At 47.8% G+C, this 26,816-nt stretch overlaps 2 protein-coding genes across 13 annotated transcripts; one reads left to right on the top strand and one right to left on the bottom strand.

Moving 5' to 3' along the window:
- Positions 1–387: 387 nt before the first annotated feature.
- On the bottom strand, positions 388–18,808 carry Idua (alpha-L-iduronidase). 10 transcript variants are annotated; one of them, XM_037209301.1, is made up of 15 exons: positions 16,347–16,501; positions 15,634–15,774; positions 5,867–5,952; positions 5,611–5,718; positions 5,217–5,312; positions 4,926–5,128; positions 4,676–4,855; positions 4,348–4,564; positions 3,796–4,008; positions 3,595–3,716; positions 3,374–3,499; positions 3,225–3,301; positions 2,810–2,910; positions 2,591–2,720; positions 388–739 (listed from the first exon to the last, which is right to left on the bottom strand). In XM_037209301.1, the coding sequence occupies exons 1-14, from the start codon at positions 16,499–16,501 to the stop codon at positions 2,614–2,616; spliced, it is 1,932 nt and encodes a 643-aa protein (XP_037065196.1). In that variant the 3' UTR covers positions 388–739; positions 2,591–2,613. The 10 variants fall into 10 exon arrangements, 8 of the variants coding, with proteins under 8 accessions (XP_037065196.1, XP_037065197.1, XP_037065193.1 ...); XM_037209302.1 differs by having other exon boundaries at positions 388–682; XR_005092370.1 differs by having other exon boundaries at positions 2,531–2,720; positions 2,810–3,301; positions 16,347–18,807.
- On the top strand, positions 7,428–15,925 carry Slc26a1 (solute carrier family 26 member 1). 3 transcript variants are annotated; one of them, XM_028867444.2, is made up of 4 exons: positions 7,428–8,141; positions 10,687–10,764; positions 11,854–12,471; positions 13,208–15,925. In XM_028867444.2, the coding sequence occupies exons 3-4, from the start codon at positions 11,881–11,883 to the stop codon at positions 14,726–14,728; spliced, it is 2,112 nt and encodes a 703-aa protein (XP_028723277.1). In that variant the 5' UTR covers positions 7,428–8,141; positions 10,687–10,764; positions 11,854–11,880; the 3' UTR covers positions 14,729–15,925. The 3 variants fall into 3 exon arrangements, with proteins under 3 accessions (XP_028723277.1, XP_037065199.1, XP_037065200.1); XM_037209304.1 differs by lacking the exon at positions 7,428–8,141 and having other exon boundaries at positions 10,621–10,764; XM_037209305.1 differs by lacking the exons at positions 7,428–8,141; positions 10,687–10,764 and adding an exon at positions 11,162–11,342.
- Positions 18,809–26,816: the final 8,008 nt, after the last annotated feature.

The following is a 26,816-nucleotide window of genomic DNA, read 5'->3' as shown; positions in this document are numbered from 1 at the left end:
GTCCACAAAGGTGGTATTTTATTTGTACTGAAATGTGGTTTTATTTGTATGTTAATAAATAAAGTTGCCTGGGGATCAGAGCTAATAGCAAGCCATAACAGAGCTGGGCATTCGTGGCACACGCCTTTAATCCCAGCACTTGGTAGGCAGAGCTAGGTAGATCTCTGTGTGGTCAAGGATGCAGCCAGCACTGGAGACACACGTCTTTAATCTCAATACCACAGAAGACCTGGAGGGCTGTACAGACAGGCAGTGATGAGGCAGTCATGTGGTTGGGTTTGCAACCAATGAGAAGGCAGAACAGAAAGTCTATATAAAGATAAACAGACAGGAAGTAGGTCTCTTTCGGAGAGGTCTCTTGGCTGAAGAGGCTAGCTGCAGCAGGTGGGTAAGGCTCTTAGCTCTGATCTCTTGGCTTTCTTCTTTGCATTGGTTCTGTGTTTCTTGTTGGTTACTTCTACAGATAAAAAGCACTACAGAAAGTCATTGTATTTCATTCACTCTGCCCACTTCTAAGAGGCACAAGGCCAGAGGAACTCTCAATTTGGATGTAGCCACGAAGTATATACAAGTATTCCATTCAGACTTATTTCCTGGACAGTAGGTAACACTAACTTGGAAAAGCTTGGCAGCAGGCCTAGGCTGCAGAACAAACTTCTGTGTGCTGGGCTTTCATGGGTTGCTGGAGAGAAGGAAAATGTGCAGAATGAATTAAGGACATATGTGTCCAGCAGGCCACCTGGAAAGGGATATAGCTGTGTATTAGCATACCAGGAACTGGTACTGAAAGAGAGCGGGTTTTTCCCAATGGCCAGAACCAAGGTGATATATCCAGCCAATTCTGAATATTAAATACACCCCCAAGGACTTACATATTAAACAGTTGGTTTCCAGGTAGTGGTTCTGTTTTGGGAGATTCTAGAAACTTTAGGAGCTAGGGCCTAGTTGGACAAAGCAGGTCCGTGAAGAAGTGTTTTTGAAGGTTACACTTAATTTTATCCTTATATTGCTTCCTGTTCCCCATGAGGTGAACAGCCTTCCCCTCTACAAGTTACCATTGTCATAATGTTCTGCCCAAGTGCATGGGGCTAAGCAACAAGGCACTCCAAGTTTACTGCAGTCATGGATGGCTCAAGGGTCCTCAACTACCATTCAAGCTGATAATAGACCTTTGTATGATCCACAGCATGCTGGCTTAGAAGACAGAATACAAGAATTACAGTTACAGGGTTATGTAGGCTTCCAGCCAGATTTCAAAGGAAGACTTGGGAGGCCAGGTAATACGTGGCAAGGCTGGAATAGTTTTATGTCAATTTGTCACAAGCTACAGTCATTTGGGAAGTGGGAACCTCGCTGAGAAAACACCCTAACAAGATTGACTTATGAGCAATAAGTCTGTGTTGCATTTTCTTAATTAGTGATTGATGTGGGAGGGCCCAGGCCACTGTGAGAGGTGCCACCCTTTGGCTGGTGGTCCTGGAGTGTATAAGAACATAGTCTGAGCAAGCCGTGGAGAACAAGCCAGTAAGCAGCACTTCTCAATGACTCCTACATCAGTTCCTGCCTCCAGGTTCCTGCCCTGGCTTCCTTCGATAATAGACTGTAATGTAGAAATGTAAGTGAAATAAACTTTTTCCTACCCAAGTTGCTTATGTTCATCATGTTTAATCACAGCAATGGAAAACCTAAGACACCAGCCTGGGAGAAAGGTCACAGGGGCTGTAAATGGCAATACCACAAAGATAGAACTGTCTAGCACATTAGAGTTCATATCACAATAACATGTGTCCCAATTCTGGGAATGTATCTACAGGATTTAATGTTTGGTCTTGCTTCAATTAAATCCTTCCTTGTCATTTATTTTCCTGTTGAAATGGAGATGTTTACCCTGTGCAATTGTATTTCAGAAGTACATAACTTTCTTTTTGATATTACAGAATCTCAAGCTAAGAGTTTGTCTCAAGTCTCAGAAAAGGGACAGAATTTAGACTGTGTGTGCACAGTGTGATCTGTGGTGTGTTTGGGGGGTGGGTGTGTATTTGTGTATGTGAGGGGTGTGTGTGTGTGTGTGTGTGTGTGTGTATGTGTACCAAAGGTCAATATTGAGTATCTTCTCTATAGTTCTCTACTTGATTTTTCTGAAACAGGATTTCTTATTGAACCTGGAGCTTGCAGTTCCAGGTAGACTGGATGGCCAGTGAGCCTGGCCTGTGTCTGTCCTTCCCACCAACACTAGGTTACAGGCATACATCGCCATGCCCCGCCTTCACATGAGTAATCTGTAAACTCTGAATAGATGTCTGCACTCTGGTCCTCATGCCTGCACAGCAAGCGCTTTACCCACTGAGTGTCCTCCCAGCTCCAGATTTAAACTTTGAACAGCTGGGAAGAAGGAAAAAGGCAGGCAAAGGTTACTCCAGCTGGGCCCTCTGTAGTGTTCCTCCACAAAGGCAGACCCCAAGACTGAGGTAGAGAAAGATACTTTCAAAGGAAATGGGGGAACAACAAAAGGAGCTGATAGTCAACTAACCAGCTAATGGCAGTCTAGCTCAACCTGGCTGACCCCATTCACTAGTCAGCACAGGCTCACCAGTCACTAGGAGCCAGTGGCTCTTATGAGGCACGGAGATCCACGTAAGTTACAGGGTCTGAGAAGGGGCCTGGCCGGGCCCAGTAGTCCAATGCTCGTACTCGATAGGAACCAGAGACCACAGCTGTATCTGCAGACACAAAAGCACATATTTCCTGAAGTTCCCAAAACCCCAGACCCACCCCACACCATGTGATACTGAGGTCCATTTGGGCGCACCTGGGCTGAACACAAAGAGGTTAAAAGTAGATGGCCTCCTGCTGATTGGAGTATACACTTCACCCTTCTGGGAGAACTGGATCTCATATGTCCACAGGCACCTGGGGAGGGCTGGATCAGTACTGAAGCTGGGACCAGCTGGCATGGATGGACGGGATAGGGTGGACCCACATCTCTATACTCTTCAGCTCCCTTCCTGGTACCTCTAGGGTCCCTGGGTACTCTCAACATTATGACAGGCCACAGTGAGGGGAGAGCACTGGACACTACCACTGTAGGTGATTTCCAACTCAGACACAAGTGGATCTGTGCAGGTGTTGTGCAGTGTGTATAGAGCACAGAGGCAATAGAGGAGGAAGGTGAATGACTAAAAGGGTAATGACATAGGGAAGGATAACCACCCCCACTCACGCACTTGGAGCCCACATGCTCATCTGACCAGACCAGAACCAACTGCCCACAAGTCAGGGGCAGTGCACGCAGCCGGCTAACCTGTGAGGAGGGAGAAGCTGTGAAGGGGTGAGCTAGGCAGCCTCACAGGTAGGGTGGGAAGCTGCCACTTGCCTGCCCTGGTGGCTTCAAGGGGCGTGTGCAGACATGCACCAGCAGAAGTGATGGCAAAGAAAGCTTCCGGTGTAGAGTCAGGCTGCCTCCAGCAGGGAAGGGACGTGGTGCCTCAACCACTGGGTCCTGGGGACAAGGGAGGGGCATGTGGTTGGCAACTCTCTACAGTAACTAAGTAATTAAGGAACCCCCTCTCCCTCCCTCCCTACTTGCCCACAAACCTCCACCATGCGCATATGTCGGAATTGCTCTGCAGAGGGGAAGACTGGCTGGCCCATGTGCTGCCACGCACTGTAGGGGCTGCACAGTTGATTGTCTAGGTAGCGTACTACGTAGACAAGCCCTGTGGACCCAGACACCATGGTTTATCTCCCTTGTCCTATCCCTGCTGAGTTCCCAACTTCCTTCAGAACCCCACTCACCCAAGCCAGGGGGTACCCCATGAAGGTGAAGCGTCACAGGGATACTGTGGTTGAGGTGCTCATGGGTATCATCACTAGCGTAGATCAGGACTGTGGTACGCCAGGCCTCTGAGGAGACTTCAGGGCGATGGGTGCTGGCCAGGACACCCACTGTGTGATTGCTGTCCAACACAGCCCCAGCCTGTGACACTTCCGCCCAGAGTTGTTCTCCATCTACAGGCCAGGCAGAGGACTGGGGCTGTTGGCTCCCTCATACCCAGCTCCTGGCTTCCTACCCTAATGCCTGGCTCCCACCATTTGTATACTGAGAGGTCCTGCCATACTGTTCAGCCCACAGAATGAGAGGAGGGAATAAGGCAGAGATTTGGAAAACAAGCCTAAGAAACCCACCCAGCAGCTGGAGGAAATATGTTTGTCCCTGCCCAGCATTTCCATGTTCTCTCAACCCAGGTCCTTCTATGCTGATCCTCACCCAACCCAGGACATGACAGGCTATCATGGTATTTTCACTCTGACCCAGCATATGCAGAAGCTAGGTAGGTCATTACTCACCCAGCAGGGCCATCAGCCCCATGACTGTAAGGATTGGCTTTCTCAGAAGCTGCACATGGGGTGGGCAAGTATTGTTGACCTGGAAGCGGGCAGTAAGTGTACGCTGGGTGAAAGGGTGTGGGTGGTAGCTCAGGAAGGCATTGTCGTTGCTCAGGAGCACATAGCGAATGGAGGAACTGCTATTGGCAAACAGCAGGTTCTGGTGCTGTGCAATGACCTGTGGACATCAGAGCAGTTGGGACCTGTACCTCTGGCCACCCATACTGTTCCCACCCCCACCAGAGGAAGTCTTCCTGAGTCTGGATGAGGCCAGATGGCAAGAACCCACCTTCACCACCAAGGCTGCATAAATCACATCGGCTCTCCAAGGTTGTGGCAGTGACCAGCCCACCAAAGGGTCTGCCTCATCATTGTAAATAGGGGTGTCCTTGAACTTGGGGAAGAGCTGCTGGATCTGCTCCACAACTGCCACCTCCTGCTCCAGGATGGAGATGGAGCTGCCTGCGCCCTGCAGTCAGCATATACCTCAGTGCAGGCTCAGCTCAAAGCAGGCAGGTAGGGGTGGGGGAATAACATACCTTCTTGTGCAGGGAGATATAATCCAGACGCACGCCCACCTCACCAGTGAAGAAGTTGGTTCCATTGGCACAGTGACGCAGAAGGCTCCAGCACAGTGGTGACCTTGGCAGGGGGTGGAATGAATCCCCAGGGCCACCCATCCTCAACATGGGGCTGGCAATGCGCAGCCCCTCAGAGCAGGCATCATAGTAATTCAGGAAGCCTAGGGCAAAAGGGTCTTGAAGGTCTGGGGCTGTCATACTTCCCTCTCATGCAGCCCACCCAACAGGACCTGGAAAAATGCTGCCCACCTTGTGCAGTCATGGACACATTGTCAAAGTCATGGTGGTCTGGCTCATTCCAAGTCTCGAAGTTCCACTTGGAAACATGTGTCAGCCCATACCTACCTGCAGAGAGTCTCTGCTGTTATACAATGGAAGTTCTACCTTCAGGTCTGGGGATGGAGCCTATCTGGTGTCTCCTAGGTATTGGGCCCCATGGGTGGGGTTCCATTGATAGGGTTTATCTGGCTCCCAGTAAGTACCCCACCGCCATCAGGTGAATCCCTCACTCATCAGGCATCTCTAGCTGGGATATAGGGATGTCTATGGCAAAGAAGACCAGGAGGTGGCCTGAGAGATCAGGGAAGAGAGCCTCTCCAGGACAGCCCACTGGAGCCCCCCAGGATTTCCCCCTTCTATGCACCGATATATCTTCTGGCCAATAGAGAAACCAAGTCCCTCCATTCGAACACCTGCTGCTTGTCCTCAAAGTCTGTGAAATGCCCAGAAGGACTGCCCATCAGCTCAAATCCTGAAACACAAAGGGGTAGTTGCCCCACTGCCCAACACACCAAGCCCAGCTGGGCTACACCTCAACAGCACCTCAGTCTGTGCTGAGATACACTACCTACCAGGACATAGAACAGCAGGTGACGGGAGAAAGTAGAACCACTACTCACCAGGGAGGAGCTGGTTCTCCATGAGGAGGTCCAAAAATGCATCCAAGTGGGTGAAGTTGTATATCAGTCCCTGCCCAGATGACTTCCTGTGAAGGGAAGGTCAGTGCTGGAGAGCAGCAGTATTTCTCTACACCCTAGATTGGAACTAGGGCCACATTTAAGGATGTTGGTACCTCAAGTTCCCAGGGAGATCTAGGCTTTCAGATGGGCTTTCCCTTTGGAAAAGACCAGCATTGTGAAAGTCTGTCACAGTGTACAAGTCTGTAAACACTATGTACAAGTATGTGCACATAAAACCCCACATTAAGCCTTAAAGACACTGAAAACGGTACTATGAAAGCTTCTGTCACTCACAGTGGAATGTGAATGAGTATGGGTGTGTGCATGAAACCTTTAAAGAGATTCAAGTCAGGCTCAGGTCAGTCACCACACTGAGGAGGGAGGGACAGGCAAGTCATTTAGGAAAGGTACAAGACAGGGATGGGGCGGGGAGGTGATGAGGCATCTCAAGGACAACTGACATGGAACAGGGTATGGGACAGAAGTTGAGCAGAAGTTAGTAGGCACTACCCTTATTCTATACACTCTAAGAGACCAAAGCTCCGAATTTGACCCAGCAGTCCCTTTCCCTCTCTCCATACTGAGAAACAAATGGATGGACAAGAAAAGAAGATGAAGGACTTCCTCAATTCCACACTGGGCCTTTTTCATAGGGTTCAGTTTCTGAGAGGAAAAGAGTCATTAGACATTTGCCTGGATCTTTATTAAAACATCACACGTTTGGGAAAAGGGAAATGTCAGAGTGAAAGGGGAAGATGATCGGGGAGAGGAAACCACTCCAAAGGGGTAACATCAAAGGTCTGCCAAGTGGTGGCATGAACCAGTGATGAAAATATCCGGGGAACAAGGAGGTACAAAGGCCCTTAAACAGGAGCAAGCTAAGGGCAGTCAGGCAGCAGAAAGGCAGCTAGCTGGCCTGGAGCAGAATGAAGGTACAGAGACGGAAATGGGGTTACACAGGGACTTGTGACCACATGAATATGGGACATGATTCAGGCCACATGACTCAGAGCAAAATAGGAGACCTGTAAGGTGGTGATCAGAGCAAAGCCACTACATTCTGGAAGAATCTTGGTAGTGGTTAATTGAGGTGAAAGCAGGAGACATCAATGGGCATGAAGGAAGAGATGCCATGACAGTCTACTGTCAGATCTGAGATGAGCTGTGAGTAGTGTACAGGACAATCGCATGAATTTCAGGACACTGATGCTTGGGGCTGTCTCTGGCTTACAATTCTGGGGAAGGGGGAGAGCAGCCCCGAGGGCTGAATCTGCAACTGACACTGGCTGAAGGCACCAGCTAACAAGTTCAGTGTCAGTCCTGCCAGGTTCTGAGAGCTTGCTAAAAACAAGTAGCTCCAGAAGATATGTAAGACAGCTCATGGGTTTGTCTGGAGTGGGATGGTAGGTCAGAGACAGTCTCCACACTGGTTGGTAGAACCACCTCAACAAGAAGCAACAATTCTAGCCACATCAATCCCTCACCCTATATGGTCACATTGGCTACTGCCCCCAAGTTCAGGTCCTGCTTCTCCCAGCCTGCCTGCCCTCTGTGCTTTTGGACTGGAGCCTCTGCCTAAAGCTACAAAACAGACCTGCTTGGCTTCCCACCCAACGGTCAAAAACAGTTGCAAATAAATAAAGCCAAACAAGCACTTGGATAAAGATTAAACGCTTGTTCCAAAGTCCCAAGTTATTGGGGTTGGTCAGAAGCTGTCACCAGCTCCCTGTCTTCATAAACCAAGCAGAATACACAATTCATGGAGCAGGCCTCAGCAAAAGGGCTATTCCTGGGCCAGTCTTTCACATCAGAGATGTCCCAAGACTGCAACCCTGTAAGGACCTGACTGTTTGCCTGTCACCCCTGTCAGCCTCTACAGCTAGACCACTGAGATACCTCGAGGGCTTCCCATGCCCAGGAAACCCAGGGAACAGTCCTTTGTCCTCACTGCGAATTAGTTCCTTTCTGCTGCCTTGGAAGGTGTTGTTGTTAAAGAATCCTAAACAAGGGAGGGGGCAAGTCAGTGAGGTGAAGTGTAGGGAAGTCTGTCATTCCCTGCAGAGTGGCCTGAGCTGAGCTGAGGCAGGAAAAGATGCAGCCACACTAGCAAGGCCACACAAGGGCCTTTTCTCTCTAGCCCGCAGCGGTCGCACTGCTCTAGGCCTCCCGCTAGAGGCGGAGCGCGTGCGCTTAGAGGATGAGGCCGCAGCGGCTGGTGAGTGCCTGGGTGAGCGCGGGTGAGCCTGAGCGGGCGGGGAGGCGGAACGCGCCTGCAGCGGAGTGCAGCAGTACCCGGCAGCACCAGGGCCGATGCACGCAGCAGGCTTGGGAGGTCTAGGGCGGCGAAGAGAACACGGTCTGTTGACACCGCCGACTATGCAGGATGGGGGTGGTGCGTGGAGCGCGGAAACCGTATCTCGGTATCTCTCGGGAAAACCTGCTGAAGCCCCAGGAAGGTGCGCACCCGGACTAATTCTGGGGAAGAAATTCTGATTTGGTCCGGGAGCCTGTCTAGCCCATCATTTCCCACTGTTGGACAGTGTATAATATTTTCTTCCAAAATAAAATGTATTCAAGATTTAAATGGTGGATTTAGAGATAAAAGAAGGAAATCACTGAGCCGCATAGGACTAAACAGACCGATCGGCCCCATACCCCTGCCCTATATGTGTCCAGTAGCAAGCCAAGAAGCCCGCAGTTCAATGCACATTAGGGTGGGACAGTGGGCCTGGTCACACCAATTGCAGCACCACCCTGAGTGCACAGAGCTGTAGAGGCAGAAGACTGAGTGGGGCAGGGGACTCATGGCAAGTCATGGAAGACATGACTTCATCTACATTTCCATTGGCTGTGGGCACTGGCAGGGCGGGGTGGGGGTGGAGGATGGGGGATGTGTGATGTAAGGCTTAATCCCTCCTACCCAGGGCGGTGGAGAAGGGAGGGACCATTCCGACGCGGTTTTCTTTGCTTCCAAGGGAAGTTGAATACTCTCACCCTCTCCTTCACCCCAGCACCTCTGTGTTTACAGATCCATCCATTCCACAACTTCAGCTCTGCCTTTCTCAAAGATGTAGCAACAGGACATTCCCCAGAGGCCTCTTCGTGGGTAACAGGCTAGGCGGCACCCTCAGTAGCTGTCCGCACCACCACTAGAGGAGGCTTTTATCTGACAAAAGAGGGGCTGCTCTGACTAGCCCCACCACACCCACTGGGTAACTGCTCCTGTAAACCACAGTTCCCAACTGCTGTGCAAACAGAGGCTCAGGGCTTGTTGTAAGGGGAAAGGAAGCCCAGCCCTACAAAGGTAGGGCACAATGAGTTAAGACCCTGGGGCCCTAAATAGGTTCTTCCAGGAACAGCAGACCTACTTGGAGGGGTAGGACAGCATCCAGGTGGGGAGCCAGAGAGCAAAGGTAGAGGAACACCTAACCCACAGAGCATCCAGCCCTGCCTAGTCTTACACTCAGGCTTCCTACTCTGGCCATTCTACCCACATTCCATTTTCATTTCACCCCCAAGCAAAGTGTTGGTCAGGCCCATGGCTGCCAGGAACTGGACAAGGCTTCTTGCAGATGTCCCAAAGGACTGTCCAACCTGTGAACTGGAAGGGACTCTGAATTATTATCTCCTGACTTGGAGGAATGGAGCCTCAGAGTCCCAGCTGGTTCTGCAAGACAACTGTTGATCCTAAGCCCCTTCCCAAGACCCTTGGGGATAAGAGGAGGAGCAAAGCGTATAGCTTCACTTTGCCCAGTCCCAGGGCAAACTGCCCACTGAGCTTGGGCCAGTGGAGACAACAGACCAGCCTAGCTGGGCCTTCCAGCAATAATGAAGGGGACGATCTCCAGGATGGGAGGGTACCCAGAATACAGCAGACCACAGAAAAGATCAAGGCCTGTTAGCACAAAACTACTTACTCTCAAAGCACAAGAAGTGGACCTGAGATTCTGACCAGCCTTACAGAACTTGGAGGCATACCTCAAGTCTGAGGGCACTGATTAATTATGCTAATGTTAAGGATCCATTTATCTCTAGGCAATCCTTACAAGGCAAGTCCCATGTCCTACAGAGGTACATGGGGGCCAAGTACCTGACCATGATCACTGGTGGTCAGTACCAGGGAGGAGAGGAAAAGAAGTGGGGCAGGATCTGAGGCCAACCCAGGATTGAACACACTTATCTTGATGCTGACAGTCCTTGGGCTGTGCACAACACAGGCATGTGTTCACTCACACAAGTATGTGCACACGCATCAGTAGCCTTATGCATATACTGCACACAGGGACATGGAACAAAGCCTGAGCTTCAGTTTGCCCCAGCTAGCACAGGCTCCATGAAGGTGGAGAGAAGATAACCAGCATCTGGGTAGGTGAAGTCAGCTGTACGTGACCCCAGAACTTCACAGCTAAAGTGTTCCACTCAGCTCCTCTGGGGCCTCACACTCAAGCACCTCAGCCACTCCTGTCCCCACCTCCTCTTCCTCCTGACATTACAGAAGCTGGTGCACCTGGAGCACCCACCCCTCTGCAAAGGGGAGTTTATCAGAGGCCCACATAACCATAATTATTGTGAGCCTCTGATTATAGTACAACTCGCTGGATTAGCTCACCCGATTAGCTGCTCAGGTAACACTCATTTGACGGGGGAAACCCATGACTCAGCTATTTTGGGGGTAAATAATTTAACAGCGAGCCCAGTGGAGTATTCCCACAGGTCAGTCTCAGAGGCGCCTGCCAACCTTGTTCTCTGCCTGTTAACAGAAGCCAGAGTGATTGGAGGTTCAGCCCACGGCAGCCCCTGGATATTGTAAAGCCTACAGAGCCGGCCAGGTGTCCCAGGTAAGAACTATCCTTGTACCCATACAACAGGCCCCAGGAGATGTGGTTTCCTGGGCAGAGACAGGAACCTAGACTGTCATTTCTCTGGGGATTGCTCAGATACAAGGAAGATGACACTTAACAGTCCTTCCTCCACACACATGAGCCCCCAAAGACTTGGGGTGAGCCTCAGAGCGCTCAGTTTCACTTGTGTATCATTGTTCTCATAATCTTTCTCAAGAGCTAAGATGCCTGATAGACCACCACCCTAGCAGGGAAGCTGCTGTTCCAATACCCAAGCCAGGCACAAGGGGCTCCAACAGTCACCACTGTGTCCTGAGTCCCATGAGAACAGAGAGTGTTTGATTAATATTACAAATAAGTACTTTGGAACCTGTAAACAGGACCCAAGGTCATCATGTGGTCAGCATGGCCTGAGACTCTTCAGTACCAAGGCAAGGTCAGAAGGGGCCAGAACAGCTAGGCCAAAGGTGGACATCTGTGGAGCAGTGTGCTTGTTCAATATAGTCGAGCCTCTGGGAAGAGGCTCAGCACTCGGAGTTAAGGAGCACACTCGTTCCGGAGCACACTGGTCCCTGGTGAGGCACTCTCTAAACTCATTGGGAAGGGTGTCACAGACCAGGGGCCTCGGCACACACAATATGCAAGGCTTTCTCCAGGTCCATGGTATTCACAGGAGAACAGATGATGGCTTGGGAGAACTCGTGTGAAGTGGGGTGACTGGCAAAGCCCCTTGCCATCCAGATAGATGGGGAGTGGCTAGAGCTCAGGCAAACATGCATCTGTCTCTGTTGTCACTGGCTTGGGCATATATGGGTCTAGTCCAGCCCTCGTCTCAGGTGGGTGATCTTCAGAATGCTTTAAGTGGACTTCACACAGGAGCTGAACTAGACAAACACAGAGCACAAATGGGGGTGAGGCTGTGTAGAATGGCTCCCTGTCATAAGACCTCTCACCATCCATCCACATAGAAGAACAAGTGCTTAATGGAAGAACAGTCTCTGATGTCTGGTGTCTGTGTTTGGGTGAACAAACACTCACTGTGAAGCTGGGTCCTGGGCTCCTAACCATGCCCATTCTCCCTTGCAGGTTGGCCAAAGAGCCTGGTCTGACAGGATGGATGCTTCTCCTGAGCCCCAACAGAAGGGTGGGACACTGGTGCTGGTCCGACGGCAACCCCCTGTGTCCCAGGGCTTGCTGGAAACACTGAAAGCCAGGCTGAAGCAGAGCTGCACCTGCAGTGTGCCATGTGCTCAGGCTTTGGTGCGGAATCTGTTTCCTGTCATACACTGGCTGCGTCAGTACCGCCCAAAAGAGTACCTGGCAGGTGATGTTATGTCTGGGTTGGTCATTGGCATTATCCTAGTGCCACAGGCCATAGCCTACTCACTGCTGGCTGGGCTGCAGCCCATCTATAGCCTCTATACGTCCTTCTTTGCCAACCTTATCTACTTCCTCATGGGCACCTCACGCCATGTTAATGTGGGCATCTTCAGTCTACTGTGCCTCATGGTAGGTCAGGTGGTGGACCGAGAACTCCAGTTCGCTGGTTTTGACTCCTCCCAGGATTCTCTGGGGCATATGGACAATGGCACCACCCTCAACAACTCAACTACAACACTGGTGCTTGGACTACAGGACTGTGGACGGGACTGCCATGCCATTCGAATCGCCACTGCTCTCACTCTGGTGACCGGACTTTATCAGGTAAGGAGTTAGCTGTCTAGCAAGCGGGCTGGCGACTCAGTTTCTTAGAGCACCGGAAGGTGGTTGCCACTACCACCAGGAAAAGCCTGGAAGCATGTGGAAGAAGAATTCTTCAGGTTCAGAGAGAAAACAGCTCAGCAAGGGCAAGGTGGAGCCCAGGCCTAGATACCAGAGGGACTTCAGTCACAGAATGGAGGGATATGTGGGACTGGCCTGGCCACCTGTGCTCTGAGAAGGGCCACTGGGCCAAATATGGCCATGGCTCAGATGAGCTAGACTATAACCCCAATGTCCATCTTGGCTTTCTGACCCAGGCAGGACCTAGGAGTGGAGATGTGTTCCCCTGGCCTCCCCACACCTAGACCTTGTCTGCTGACCTTGTCTTCTCTGTTCCTTCTGTCTGTTCCATGGCTGCCCAGGAGGGGACTGGGTGGAAGGAGCTGTGTGCTGCATACAAGGCACAGGGGAAGGGCCTGCCTCCTTATGCCTACAGCCCTGATTCTGAAATAAAACCAATTTCCGCATGTGTGAGAGTGTGAGAAGTGAACATCCACAGCCAACTGCAACATCCATGTGCCCCTGTGTCTTCTGTCCCGTTATGCATGTGGAAACAGCAGGAGTCCATTCAGGGGAGTAAGCAAGGGTAGACACCAGGCTCTGTGCTGTAACCCCTTGGGTTATACTGATGCTAGCTCCTGCCTCGTGGCCTACCAAACTGACTGTACTCCATTTACAGGTCCTCATGGGTATCCTCCGGCTGGGCTTTGTGTCTACCTACCTCTCACAACCACTGCTCGACGGTTTTGCTATGGGAGCCTCTGTGACCATCTTGACTTCTCAAGCTAAACACCTGCTGGGTGTGCGGATCCCTCGGCACCAGGGCCCAGGCATGGTGGTCCGCACATGGCTGAGCTTGCTGCAGAGTGTGGGACAGGCCAATATGTGTGACATGGTCACCAGTGCCGTGTGCCTAGGAGTGCTAATAGCAGCTAAGGAGCTCTCAGACCGCTACCGACACTGCCTGAAGGTGCCAGTACCCACAGAGCTGCTAGTCATTGTGGTGGCCACACTTGTGTCGCACTTTGGACAGCTCCATACTCGGTTCGGCTCTAGTGTGGCTGGCAACATTCCCACTGGTTTTGTAGCCCCACAGGTACCAGACCCTAAGATAATGTGGCGTGTGTCCCTGGATGCTATGTCCCTAGCCCTTGTGGGCTCAGCCTTCTCCATCTCATTGGCAGAGATGTTTGCTCGTAGCCATGGCTACTCTGTTCATGCCAACCAAGAGCTGTTAGCTGTGGGCTGCTGCAACGTGCTGCCTGCCTTCTTCCACTGTTTTGCCACAAGTGCTGCTCTGTCCAAAACCCTGGTGAAGATAGCCACTGGCTGCCAGACCCAGCTGTCCAGTGTGGTCAGTGCTGCTGTGGTGCTGCTGGTGCTGCTGGTGCTAGCTCCATTGTTTCATGATCTGCAGAGGTGTGTGCTGGCTTGTATCATTGTTGTCAGCCTGCGAGGGGCACTGCGAAAAGTGAAGGACCTCCCACAGCTTTGGTGGCTAAGCCCTGCTGATGCATTGGTCTGGGTGGCTACTGCAGCCACCTGTGTGCTAGTCAGCACCGAGGCTGGACTGTTAGCTGGGCTGTTCTTCTCACTGCTCAGCCTGGCAGTCCGCACACAGCGTCCACGGGCTGCCCTTCTTGCTCGAATTGGAGACTCAACCTTCTATGAGGATGCTTCTGAGTTTGAGGGCCTCCTGCCCCCACCTGAGGTGCGAGTGTTCCGTTTCACAGGCCCACTATACTATGCCAACAAGGACTTCTTCTTGCGGTCACTCTACAGCCTCACAGGGCTGGACGCAGGGCACTCAGCCACCAGGAAGGAGAAGGGCCCAGAGGAGGGTGTCAGTGACAGAAATCATGACGGCAAGGACATGGGTTCAGTGAGCAGCGGGGCTGGGCTGGTGGTACCCCTGGCATTTGGTTTCCACACAGTGGTCATTGACTGTGCACCACTGCTGTTTTTGGATGTGGCTGGCATGGCCACACTGAAGGACCTGCACAGAGACTACAGGGCCCTGGACATCACCCTGCTTCTGGCCTGCTGCAGTCCCTCAGTGAGGGACACACTGAGGAAAGGTGGCTTCCTTGGGGAAGACCAGGGAGCTGAGGATGAGCTGCTGTTCCCCAGTGTACACAGTGCCGTGGAGGCTGCACGTGCCCGCCGTGAGGAGCTGGTGGCTGCTGACTCTGCTTTCTAGCACGACTAAGACCCATGTCCACAAGCCAGTACTGAGCTCCTTTGTAGGAGTGAAATGAAGGATGGAGTCATTAGAGAGATGTACCCTTGGACCATCTCTGCCCTGGAAAAGCCAGGGAACTCCAACTAGGAAAGGGAACACATTCATTCCAAACATTCAGTGATTGAGATCCTCTACCTGAGACCACTGCTGCCCCCTGGTGCCTATTCAACCCTGGTGGCTGCACCCACACATCTGATCCCTCAACCAAGGCAGTGCCCAGTTTGATATTCTGTTACCATCTTATCTGAAAAAAAGTCCTGCAAATTATGTGGCCTCCAAGATGCCAAAAGGACACTTTCCCTCCCCCTGCACCACCAGATATTAGGTATGAGCTGAACATATGGCCCAGGGGCAAGAGTCTGAATTTCTGAAAGGCCTTCTCATGCCTGGTGCTCATCTTGGTTGGGCCTTGCAAAGGCAGTCACCTGCTCCAGAACAGATGGCCCAGTGTCACTGTCTAAGATGATGTGACTGATATAACCCCAACATGACCTTCAATATGATGTCTCTACACAGCTTATACTGGTGACCACAACGGGCACATGTATGGTACAAAGCCAGGCACAGTATACACCAACCCCATTCTGTACTTCTAAGAAACCCTTAGAAGGAAACCACCTGTGCTCTTTCCAGGGGCTGCCCTTGGCATAGCCAAGCAGACCTTCCCTTCGTCTTCTGCCCAAGAGGATGCTCTAACAGGCAGTGCAGTCCCGGCCCTGTGCCCTACCATGATGCTTCCCAACCAACAGCCCAGCACTGTGCTCCACAGCTGGCCCTGACAAGGTCAGATCCACCACCTCAGCATCTCTGTAAGACAAGCTCTGACCAGCAGCTCCCACGGCACCCACCTCAGCATCACCCACCTGGCTGTGATGAGATCCAGCAGCCAATGTATCCGGACCTGCTCGATGCCACTGTGAGGTACGGCACCTATGTAGGCAAGGTTCAGGTGCTGGTCCCAACTAAGGTCGTACTGGTCAGCCTGGTCGTGAGGCAGTGGGGGGCTAGGGACAGGACAAAGAAGTAAAGTGTTTGTCCTAAGCAGGGGCCTGCAGCAGACCAGGTTCTACACATTTAGCACTTGACTGCCAGGCCCTTGCTGAGGAACAGTGTGTGTCTCCACATTGTATGATAAAGTAGCCCTTCCACCAGAAATGTTTTACAGTCTTGTCTCTGGGAGGTGGGTTCCCATAGGACACAGTACCATATTCTAATAGGACATCTGCCTGCCATAGAAGGGGATCTGTAAATTCCTAGAGAGACTTGGAGGCATTCAGAAACCAGGTCTGATCCAACACTCGAGGTCAGGTCTTAGTACTTTGGGAGAGTCCTAGGTTCTGCCAAAGTACCAATCATGAGCCTATAGCCTGAGTACCGTGCTCTTGATCCATGGGGACCATTTAGGGAGGCTCTGGCACTCGGAAAACCCACGCCACACCCTGAAGGAAGAAGTTTGATCTTCACTCCTGAGTGTCCAAGAATGATGGGCAGAGAGCCCAAAGGTCTGATGAGAGAAACCCAGAGAATGGAGCAAGAGGCTTTCCTGGACTTGGCAAGAGTGAGAGGTGGGCCTCACCAGAAGCCGGTGCTCCTCCAAAAGGGCAACAGAGGCCTCAGCGGGCGGGCTGCGTCCACACGCACCAGGTATGGGGTCTCAGCCATAGCCAAGGGCGCAGCCAAGAACGCAACTAGAAATGCCAGCGTAGCAGAGGTGGGACGCAGGGAGCGCATGACTAGGTAACCTGGAGCTGCCGATCTGCAAGCCTTTAGGTCCCGGTCGTAGTAGTTCCGCCTCCGGGTAGCGCCCCACGTGACCACTCGCCGGGCCGGGGCAGGACAGAACCCAACGCGCGCCGCCTCTTCCCCTGGCGAGTACCGCCCAGGCTGCTGCGTCTCAGATGCTCCAAATGCCAAACGAACACCTGCAGTGCTTGGGAGAACACTGTCCTTGGGTGTCTCCGTGAGGCCATTATTCTTGGCGATGCCCGCAAAGATCTCTCGGGAGGCCTACACGAGGTCTGAAAAGCAAATCAGACACTACTGCCTCTCGAGGAGTGGAGGTGAAGAGCTGTACCAGAAGATGGCGCTGCGGGACTGCTCCAAGGATTAGGTTTGCGGAGAAAATCAAGAGTACTCCAGAGCTTTGGCAGTGAGAATCTATTCCTTTTCCTGAAATGGGGCTGCTGTAGGACAAACAGGCGTGTGGTCAAAGACGCTTCAGAAGCCAAGTGGCCACTTCTAGTGGACAGCCAAAGGTAAATCCTGGATGTCTGTGAAAGGCAGGGTCAATAGTGCAAGTCTCTAAGATTTGAATTGTGCACACACGCTGAGTAGGATATTAGCAACAGTGGAAGAGAATCAACTAGTCTCTAACGACTCCAGTTCCTGGCACTCTTGGTAGCATATGCCTTTAACTTCTGGGGTTCCCTCAATAATAAAAGCAATCAAGTTTCACGACCCGGTAAAACAACCCTTTCTCGTGCAGTCTTCCCCTGACACCAACAGGAGACCTTCCCTGGAGTCAAACAACTGGTGTTGATAGTCACTTGGGTTGGTGACTTGAAGTCTTAGGTCCCCAGGACAGCTGGTAAAAGAAGGTTTCTAGGTAGAGAAATGAAAGCTCTTATGTCGTAACCCTATTCAAGGATCAGAAAGTCAGGAGACTATGTGGCATTTCTGCAATGACTGAAATTCAAAGCTCAGTGTCCATAGACAACCTCTGGATACTACCTGGTAGGGTATTCTGTTCTGTATGAATACTGATATATAGAAGCTGTATGTTTGATCTTGAATTAGTGGGTTTATTAAGCACATAGCAAGCAAAAGTAAAATAGTGAATATTAAGTAGTGAATAGAAGCAGACAACAAAGCATCAATGTTGGGCACTCACCAACACCCAACAGAAATGACTGGGATAGCCTGAGCTACATAGCAAAATGCTCCAAAAAGGGAGGGGGGGAGGTGAAGGAGGCAAGGATAAAACAATCACACAGAAATGTTCTAGAAACAATACAGAGACGGTAAATACCCCAGAGAAAACTGCTAAAATGGTGAGTGGAGCATTTTAAATAACCTAAAAGCTGAAGTAACAGTAAAGACTCCAGGCTGAAACTAAAGAGGGAGACAGCAGTGGGAGCAAGATTGTTTCAGACTAACCTTCATTAGAACAGCCAGTGATGGCAGGATTCTTGGGGTCACAGTTTCTCTGATGACAAGAACAGCATTTACAGCTGGAGATTTTCAATCAGGAAAGCGGGGACCAAGAAGCTATGGAGTTGGGACAGTCTCATGGGGACTGTGGTACAGAAGCTGAAGGTCAGGCTCAGTGCATTAGAGGACTATTCCCTGAACGTGAAGGTGAGACAGAAACTGAACTGTCCTCACGGGAACTGAAGTTCAAATCTCCTCATGTCCTGAGTGAAGGTAAGTATACTCCACTTGATTGAAGAGAACATAGTCCCTCTACTCCAGGAAGCTCCAGCTTCATCAGGATGTTATTAACTGGTGCTAGAATGGATCCTGGGTCAGGAAAAGATGATCAATCACACAGAGCACACTAGTAAAAATTCTTAACCTGAAAATGTACTGTATATTGCTCAATAAAACTCTATCATTGATAATTCCAAGGTGGTTAACTGACTTGACTGCACCACAGTGGGAATGGAGAGGCACTTGTTCCTTTCATATCTGGGCTGACATACTTGAAATCAAAGGGTCTTTGTCCAAATGACTTTGAAGTTCAAACCAAAGAGTAATAGTATGATTATACATAATAAGTGAGGCAAAGCAAATTCAGCAAAATGTTAATGATCCAGAATATGTACTACTATCCTAACTCTTCTGTACATTTGAAAAAAATTATTTTTTGAGACAGAATCTCCATATGTAGCCCTGGCTGGCTTGGAACTTACCATGGAAATCAGGCTGGCATAGAACTCGCAGGCATCTGTTTTTCTCTGTCTCCTGAGTGCTGAGATCAAAGCCATGTGCTTCCATGCCTGACCCTATCATTATTATCATTATTATTAGTTTTTTTTGAGACAAGATTTCTTTGTGTAGCCCTTGCTGTCCTAGAACTTGATCTGTAGACCAGGCCTGCCTCAGACTTGGAGATCCTGCCTCTGCCTTCCAGGTGCTGGGATTAAAATCATGCATCACCACCTCCAGCTGCCTATTTTTTTTTTTTTATTTTATACACATGGGTGAATGCCTGCATGTTTGTATGTGCACCATGTACCTGCTTGGTGCTCATGGTGGCTAAAAGTGAGTGTCAGACGCCCTGGAACTAGAATTACAGGTAGTTGTGAGGCACCATGTGGGTGCTGGGACCTGAATCTGGGTCTTCTGCAACAATAGTAGATTCTCTTAACCACTGAATCATCTTTCCAGCTCCTTCAAATTTTTTTCAACATAAAAATGTTGAAGAAAACACAAAAACTACAAGAAAACTTATCAAATGGCACTACTTAAAATGCTCTGTTTTGTTGTATGTAGATCATAAAGGTCGCAGAACCTTAATGGATTAGATTAGCTACAAATTAGACCCAGCTAAAGATAGAAGTAAGGAACTGGAAGATAGATTTTGGAGACAATTAATACTGAAACCACAGGACAGACTTAGAGAAAGGGTCTAATGGTATGATTAAATTTGCAGCTGGAAACAAGAGGTAATAGAGTGTAAAAAGTATTTGAAGGGACCATTGTGATACCTTTCTGAAAGTGAATTAAGAAAATTAGGGGCCAGGAAGATGACTGAGTTAGTAAAACGACCTGAGTTTGAGCCCTAGTGGAAAAGCTGGGTGTAGTGCACATGCTAGTAATCCCAGCACTGGGGAAGTAGAGACAAGAGGATCCTGGGGGCTTGCTGGCTAGCTAGTCTAGCAGAATTTGAGAGCTCCACATTTGAGAGACCTTGTCTCAAAAAACAGGTAGAGTTGGTGAAATAGCATAGCAGATATGAACACTTGCTGCCAAGCCTGAGGACATGAACTCAATCTCTGGAATGGTAGAAAAAAAGAACTGACTCCTGTAAGTTGTCCTCTGGCCTCCACATACATGCTGTGACACTCAAGTGCTCCTACACATATGTACTATAAGATGAATTGCTAAATGGTCTTATTAATAAAAAAAAAAAAACCAGAGCCAGATATCGGGGTGAAAAACTGAGAGATCAGAGAAATAGTACAAGCCACAGACAACCTCACCCCAGTCTCCAAAGAGACCTACTTCCTGTATACCCACGCCTATATGCCTTTCTGTTCTGCCATCTCATTTCCTCTCTCAGCCCAGCTACATCATTTCCTCTTCCTGTCCAGCTCTGTCACTTCCTGTCTGTCTGAACAGACCTCTAGACCTTTATGGTTAGTGCTGGGATTAAAGGTATGTACCACCACACCTGGCTCTGTTCCCAGTGTGGCCTTGAACTCACAGAGATCCAGATGGATCTCTGCTTCCCGAGTGATAGGATTAAAAGCCTGTACACCATTGCCTGACCTCTATGTTTACTATAGTGGCTGGCTTTTCCCTCTGATCCTCGGATAAACTTTATTAGGGTGCATAATATATTGGGGACACAATACATCACCACAATATACACAAATAATTAAAGGGTTAAAGAACATAGAGATGGAGAACAATTAAGGAAGACACCCATCTGATCTCTTATCTCCATGAACACACATTTGTGCACACACACAGAGACAATCAAGCTATCAGATTAAAAGTAAATCATTGTGTGGACTGGAGAGATATCTCACCAGTTAATAGCACTGACTGCTCTCCCAGAGGACCTGGGTGTTGTGGAATAATCTTTTTGCATACTGTGAAGATGTGTCACTCACTCAGATTGGTTTAATAAAAAGCTAAATGGCTGCCAGGCGGTGGTGGCGCACTCCTTTAATCCCAGCACTTGGGAGGCAGAGCCAGGCGGATCTCTGTGAGTTTGAGGCCAGCCTCAGCAACCAAGTGAGTTCTAGGAAAGGTGCAAAGCTATGCAGAGAAACCCTGTCTCGGGGGAAAAAAAAAAAAAAAAAAAAAAAAAAAAGCTGAATGGCCAATAGCTAGGTAGGATTTTAGGGGCACAGAGGATGCTGGGAAGAAGAAGCATGGAGTCACCAGCTGGATACAGAACAAGCAGGTAGAAAGTAAATTAATATAAATGAGTTAATTTTTATAAGAGCTAATTAGAAGCAATCCTAAAATATCAGGAAAGCTTTCATAATTAATAATGTCTCTGTGTCATGATTTGGGAGCAGGATGGCAGGACAGAAAAATCTGCCTACAAATGGTGTCTAATGTGGGGGCACGTATTTCCACATAAGATCTGAGAAAGCTTAAATAAAGATTCCAAACACACAAAAAATGGAGCCAAGTGCAGCTTCCTAGTCCCACAGTCTCTCATGGGGGCTGTGGTACAGAGATGTGTCTCCCAGCTGCTCCCTGTGGGCTTGAGCCGCCAGTGCACCCTGAGCTAAGGTGTACAGTGGTTTAAGATTTTGGTCATGCAGACAGAAAAGGTTACAGATATGCAGTAAAACAAGTTCAGATGGAAAAAACCTATAAGCAGGTTACAGTGTGTTTAACAATGTGCATAGGCTTAAGGGACAAAGAGAAAAATGGTATAGACAGTCATAAGAAATAATGGTTTAACAATAATAAAATAAAGTCTTTAAAGAGAGAAGTAATAAAAAAGAGGATAAGCCATGCAGATATGGAAACTACACAGGGAGTCTGGATCCTGTATGGTGTTGTATTAACTTTAAATTTTTTGATTGCTGATGAGCAAACAATAGCTGCTGAGACACATTGGATTATAAGAACTACTAAATTAAACCAACCTATATATTTTTTAAATGCCTTAACTTCAAAATGGAAGTAAAAAAATATGTTACATTGGAAAAGAGGTTATGCTTGTGTTTCCACAGAAACGAAAGGTTGTGGATTCAAGGTTGATAGAGATCAGATTTGATTAGAGGAGACCCCTGAAAATTCTGGCTACAGATATAAAAAAAAGTAGAAAAACTACAAGATAGGTCACATATATTTTCTCTGCTCAAACATAAAACAAAACATCATCTTTGGCTGGTTTGTGTACAACACATAGTCCATATTTGTGCTAATATAGATATGTAGATTTATATGTTTTCAGAGCAAGGGGACCAGACACCAATAAAAATGGGTGGCCCAGGTGATCCAGCCTCTCAGAGTGTCTCTGTTGCATTTTCCTCAGAGTCCTGCATCCAGGACAGCTTCAAGGCTGCTGGCTGAGATGGTCTAAACTCACAGACTAGTCTATCCAGGACTTGATCACTATTTTAATTTTCTCAGAGTCCCCTAAAGATGCCATTGCCCCCAGACAACAAAAAGTAATTTTAAGAACAGGATCCACATTCCCAAGAGGCTGGTTTTTGGTTGTTCAATGGATGTTTCTCATTACTTAGGGGGATTTGTCACCAGCTGTTACTGATCATGGAGGATACTAGGTAAAGGAAATTAGATTCAGGAATCTTGTTCTGAAAAAGGAAAGGGGGGTATAGAAATGATAGGATAAAAGGATAGATCATTGTATCTACTTTCAAACTAAAAAAAAAAATGACTAGGGGCTGGAGAGATGGCTTAGTGGTTAAGAACACTGGCTGCTCTTCCAGAGGACCTGAGTTCAATTACCAGCACTCACATAGCAGCTCACAACTGTCTATAACTCCAGTTCCAGGGATCTGGCATCTTCACACAGACATACATGTAGGCAAAATATCAATGCACATAAAAATAAATAAATCTTAAAAAAAGCAATGACTAATCTCAAATATTTAACATTGGCATGGATTTTTGTATATTGATACAAATTTAAGGTTGTTTTTGTTATATGGTATATATGTTTCTACTCTTGTGTAAGTATACTCTTATGTAAATATTTTTGTATAATGATCAAATGTAAGGTTATTTTTGTTATACTGTGATATATGCTTCTATTTCTTGTTTAAGGTATTATACATATACAGCTCATTTAAAATGTAATGTAAAGTTCTATTTCTTGAAAGCTATTTAGGATAATAAAGAAATACATGTTAATAGTCATCTATAACAATCAAACTTAGAGTCATGTTAGGTATATTTTCAAGGTCAATCAGAGATATTTTAGATAGATACATGGTCTTCAAACACTTCAGAGACCTACAGAATATGGGATTTTAATGTTTTAATAACATAGGAGTTTGTATGACAATGAGACACATTTGTTCCTGGTAGCACCAATTTACTTCAGAAAAAATGATGGGCATTGAAAAAAAATAAATATAGAGTTTGCTTTAATATGGCAAAACTAGCCAGCTGGGTAAGAAACTGCTCTTGTCTTGACTGCTGACAGTATGCTGTGCAAACTGGACAAGCAGGACACAAAGGAAAAAGACTGCTGAACTTTGCCAAGATAAGGCAGGACAGTCCTTCATAATTCCTGTTTCACAGAAAAGTCTGTCAGATATGCTAGGCCTGTGGGCCAAAGATGGAGGCCCCAACTTTGCAGAGGAATCTTTGGATGATTGTCCAGGCAGCCAGTTGGCTCTGTTGTTTCTATAGTTTGGGAAGTAGCTTACACTGCACTTCCTGTTTACTCAAGTAATATTATATCCTTCTGGGGTCTTTGATGGAGTTGAAGACTAGATAGTTATAGTTTTCCTTAGTTGTGATAGAAGATAAATTAGATACAAAACTTTGGACTCATCAAGAGAGGATAGATAATAGAGTATTTTCTCTAAATTTACCAAATGCAAATAGACTGGGCATTATAAATGTAATTCTTGATGATTGTTCTTATTGTTTCATGTGTTAAAGTTAATACCTTTCCTTTCTATTTAGATAATATCTGATAATTGTTCTTAGTTTTACTACGATATAGCTTTACTATGTTAGAATGAAAACTTTTCTTTTTATTTAGAAAAAAAGGGAAATGTTGTGGAATAATCTTTTTGCACACTGTGAAGATGTGTCACTCAGATTGGTTTAATAAAAAGCTGAATTGCCAATAGCTAGGCAGCATTTTCAGGGCTGGGAAGAAGTGCTGAGTCATTAGGTGGACACAAAGTAAGCAGGATGGGAAATACAAAGATGAGGTAATAAAGCCATGAGGCAGAAAGTAACTCAATGTAAATGGGTTAATTTAGGTTCTAAGAGCTAGTTAGACACAAGTCTAAGCTATCAGCCAAGCTTTCATAATTAATAATATCTCTGTGTCATGATTTGGGAACTGTATGGCTGGACAGAAAAATCTGCCTACACCTGGGTTCAATTCCTAGTACTCACACAGTGGCTCACAACTGTCTGTAACTCCAGCTCCAGGGCATCCAACATTGTCTTCTTGCCACCATAGGCACTGCACACACATGGTACACAGACATACATGCAGCTCTATAAAAAGAGCCTGGCATGGTACATGTTGGTAATCTTAGCACTCAGGAGCTGAAACAGGAGAATCACATTTTAAGGCAGCCTAGGATACGCAATAAGACCCTGTCTCAAAAAGTCAAGAACTGGGACTGTAGTTTAATGGTGCAGTTCTTGCCTAGTATGTGCAAAGCCATATGCAGAACCCCAGCACTGAAAAAAACATTTAAAGGGAACTGTAAAGATCAAGAGGAAAAAGATGAAATGAAGCAAAACAGTAATACTGGAAGTAGCCAATGGAAATGACCTATTTATTGCCTTCAAAGAGCCAAACAATAAAATGAACACCGACTCCAGCAGAAGTACTGATCTGAAGACTGAAAACAAACCTTTTAAGTCCTGAAAGTAAGCATCTTAGTTTTCTTTCTTTGCTGTAATAAACATGCTGAACAAAAAGTAACTTGGGCCAGGGGTGGGGTGGGGGGGTTTATTTGGCTTATGCCTCCCAGTCACAGTTCATCATCAAAAGAAGTCAAGGCTGGAACTCAAGGCAGGAACTGCATCAGAGGCAGTGGTGGAAAGCTCCTTATTGGCTTGATTCCCATGGCCACCTGCCCAGGGTACACTATCCACAGTGGGTTGGACTCAACCACATCAGTCACTAATCAAGAAAATGCCCCGCCACACTTCCCTACAAGCCATTTTGATGAAGACATTTTCCCAATTGAGGATCCCTCTTCCCAGAAGACCCTAGCTTGTATCACATTGCAAAAAATTTAGCTATCATATAAGCAACTAGTAACTTAAAATTCTAAATTCAGTAAAAAAAAAATCCAGTTGGGTGCTATGATATATTCAATTATCAGACACTCAGGAAGTTGAGGAGGATGTTGAAGGATTGCTTGAACCTAAAAGTTTGAGACTAGCCTGGACAACATAGGGAGAAACATATCTATGTCATACATAGACACACAGATACTTTGAAAACCAAAGGTTGAATAGAAACATTTTAGATAAATTGTGAAAACAACTGTTGCCACCCATTTTTTAATTAGGAAAATATTACATGTTATTCTTTAAGCAGAAAGATAATGATCCCTAGTCAGATGCAGAGGAACCAGAAAGAATGAAAAGTAGGGGTATAAAAGCTGTGTAAATCTAATTAATTGTGACTGCAGAAAGCCATGGTGGTAGGAGTGTCTTATGGGGGCATAAAGACAAACGTGTCTGGAGAGTTACACTGAATGGTAATAGCGGTGCAGGCACTAGAGGTCGGTATCAGGGTTAGAATTCCACTGCCATACTTCTGGAACATGCAGTCTTTATTGCATGATGTGGTGATGGGTATTTACAGGCATAATTGCATTAGGATCTTGAGGTGTGAGATTATCCTGGATTATCCAGTGGGTCCCAGATGCAACGGTGTGCTTACACAGGGAGGCAGCAGAAGATGTGACACAGAAGAGGGGATTATGGTGACCTCAGAAGATTGTCCTAAAACTAGACCAAGACTCTTAAGCCAGGTATGGGGACTCAGCAGACATCGGAGTGACATCCTGAAAGAAAAGAGGGTAAGATATTCTAGCAAGGCCTGGTATTGTGTGGCCTAATGACATGTATGTACTTTTGATTTGTATTTGAGTACCAGAGGGCAGATTTCCAGAGTTTTCCAGCTCAGCAATGTATCATACATGTGAGGATAAGTCCCTGTGTCATTTGAGGGCATTGTGTGCTAAGAGACTGCCTAGAGAGTGGCTAGGTGTAGGCCCATCTGGTACTGGGAACATTCTGGCTAGGAGATGGATGTCATCAGTTTCTCTCAACACCATCACAGATTTTGATCAGAGTGCTTCCAGCAATCTGCCAGCTTCCGTTGCCATCCATTCCATGAATACTAAGGGTCCCACCAGGTAGTCTGAGATCTGAGGCAAAGGGGACATCTTGGGTACCCTAGCCTTTGGCAAGGAATTGGACATGGGAAATTGTCTGCTACTGGAGACAAACACACCAGAGGGCCCAGATTTGACTCCATCTTATTTTAGAGAAGCCTGTTTGTGGGCAGAGAAGATGGATAGGTTAAGGTCTACAAGGGCCTCTTTGTAGGAAAGCCTTGCAAGTGGCTGGGCCTGTACGATTCTAGTGGTTCTTTCAAAAGGGTGAGGGGGCAACTGTTGAAATCAGAAGGAGCCTGACTCAGGGCTTGTGGATGAGAGGAGAGGTGCCCAAAGCAGTCACAGTGGAGAGCCTCAAGGGCCCTAGTGAAGATGCCCATGGAAAAACAATTTATAAACAAGGAATATGTTCCTGGCAGAGCCCAAAGAAAATTACAATGCTGTGGATATTGCTCTATATAAATAAAACACTGATGGCCAGTGACCAGGCAGGAAGTAGGTTGCCAGGCAGGAAGCAGGTGGGACAAGGAGAGAGGAGAATTCTGGGAAGCGGAAGGCTGAGGAGAGAGACATTGTAGCCACCGCCAGGAGAAGCAGCATGTGAAGACGCTGGTAAGCCACCAGCCACGTGGCAAGGTAGAGATTTATAAAAATGGGTTAATTTAAGATAAAAGAACAGTTAGCAAAAAGCCTGCCACGGCCATACAGTTTATAAGTGATATAAGCGTCTAAGTGAGTATTTTATATGTGGATTGTGGGACTGTGGGGCTTGGGGA

This window comes from Peromyscus leucopus, chromosome 10, assembly GCF_004664715.2.
Source record: "Peromyscus leucopus breed LL Stock chromosome 10, UCI_PerLeu_2.1, whole genome shotgun sequence".
Lineage (NCBI taxonomy): Eukaryota > Metazoa > Chordata > Mammalia > Rodentia > Cricetidae > Peromyscus > Peromyscus leucopus.
Note: the sequence above shows the minus strand (reverse complement) of the source record. Positions and strands in the feature narration are given on the sequence as shown.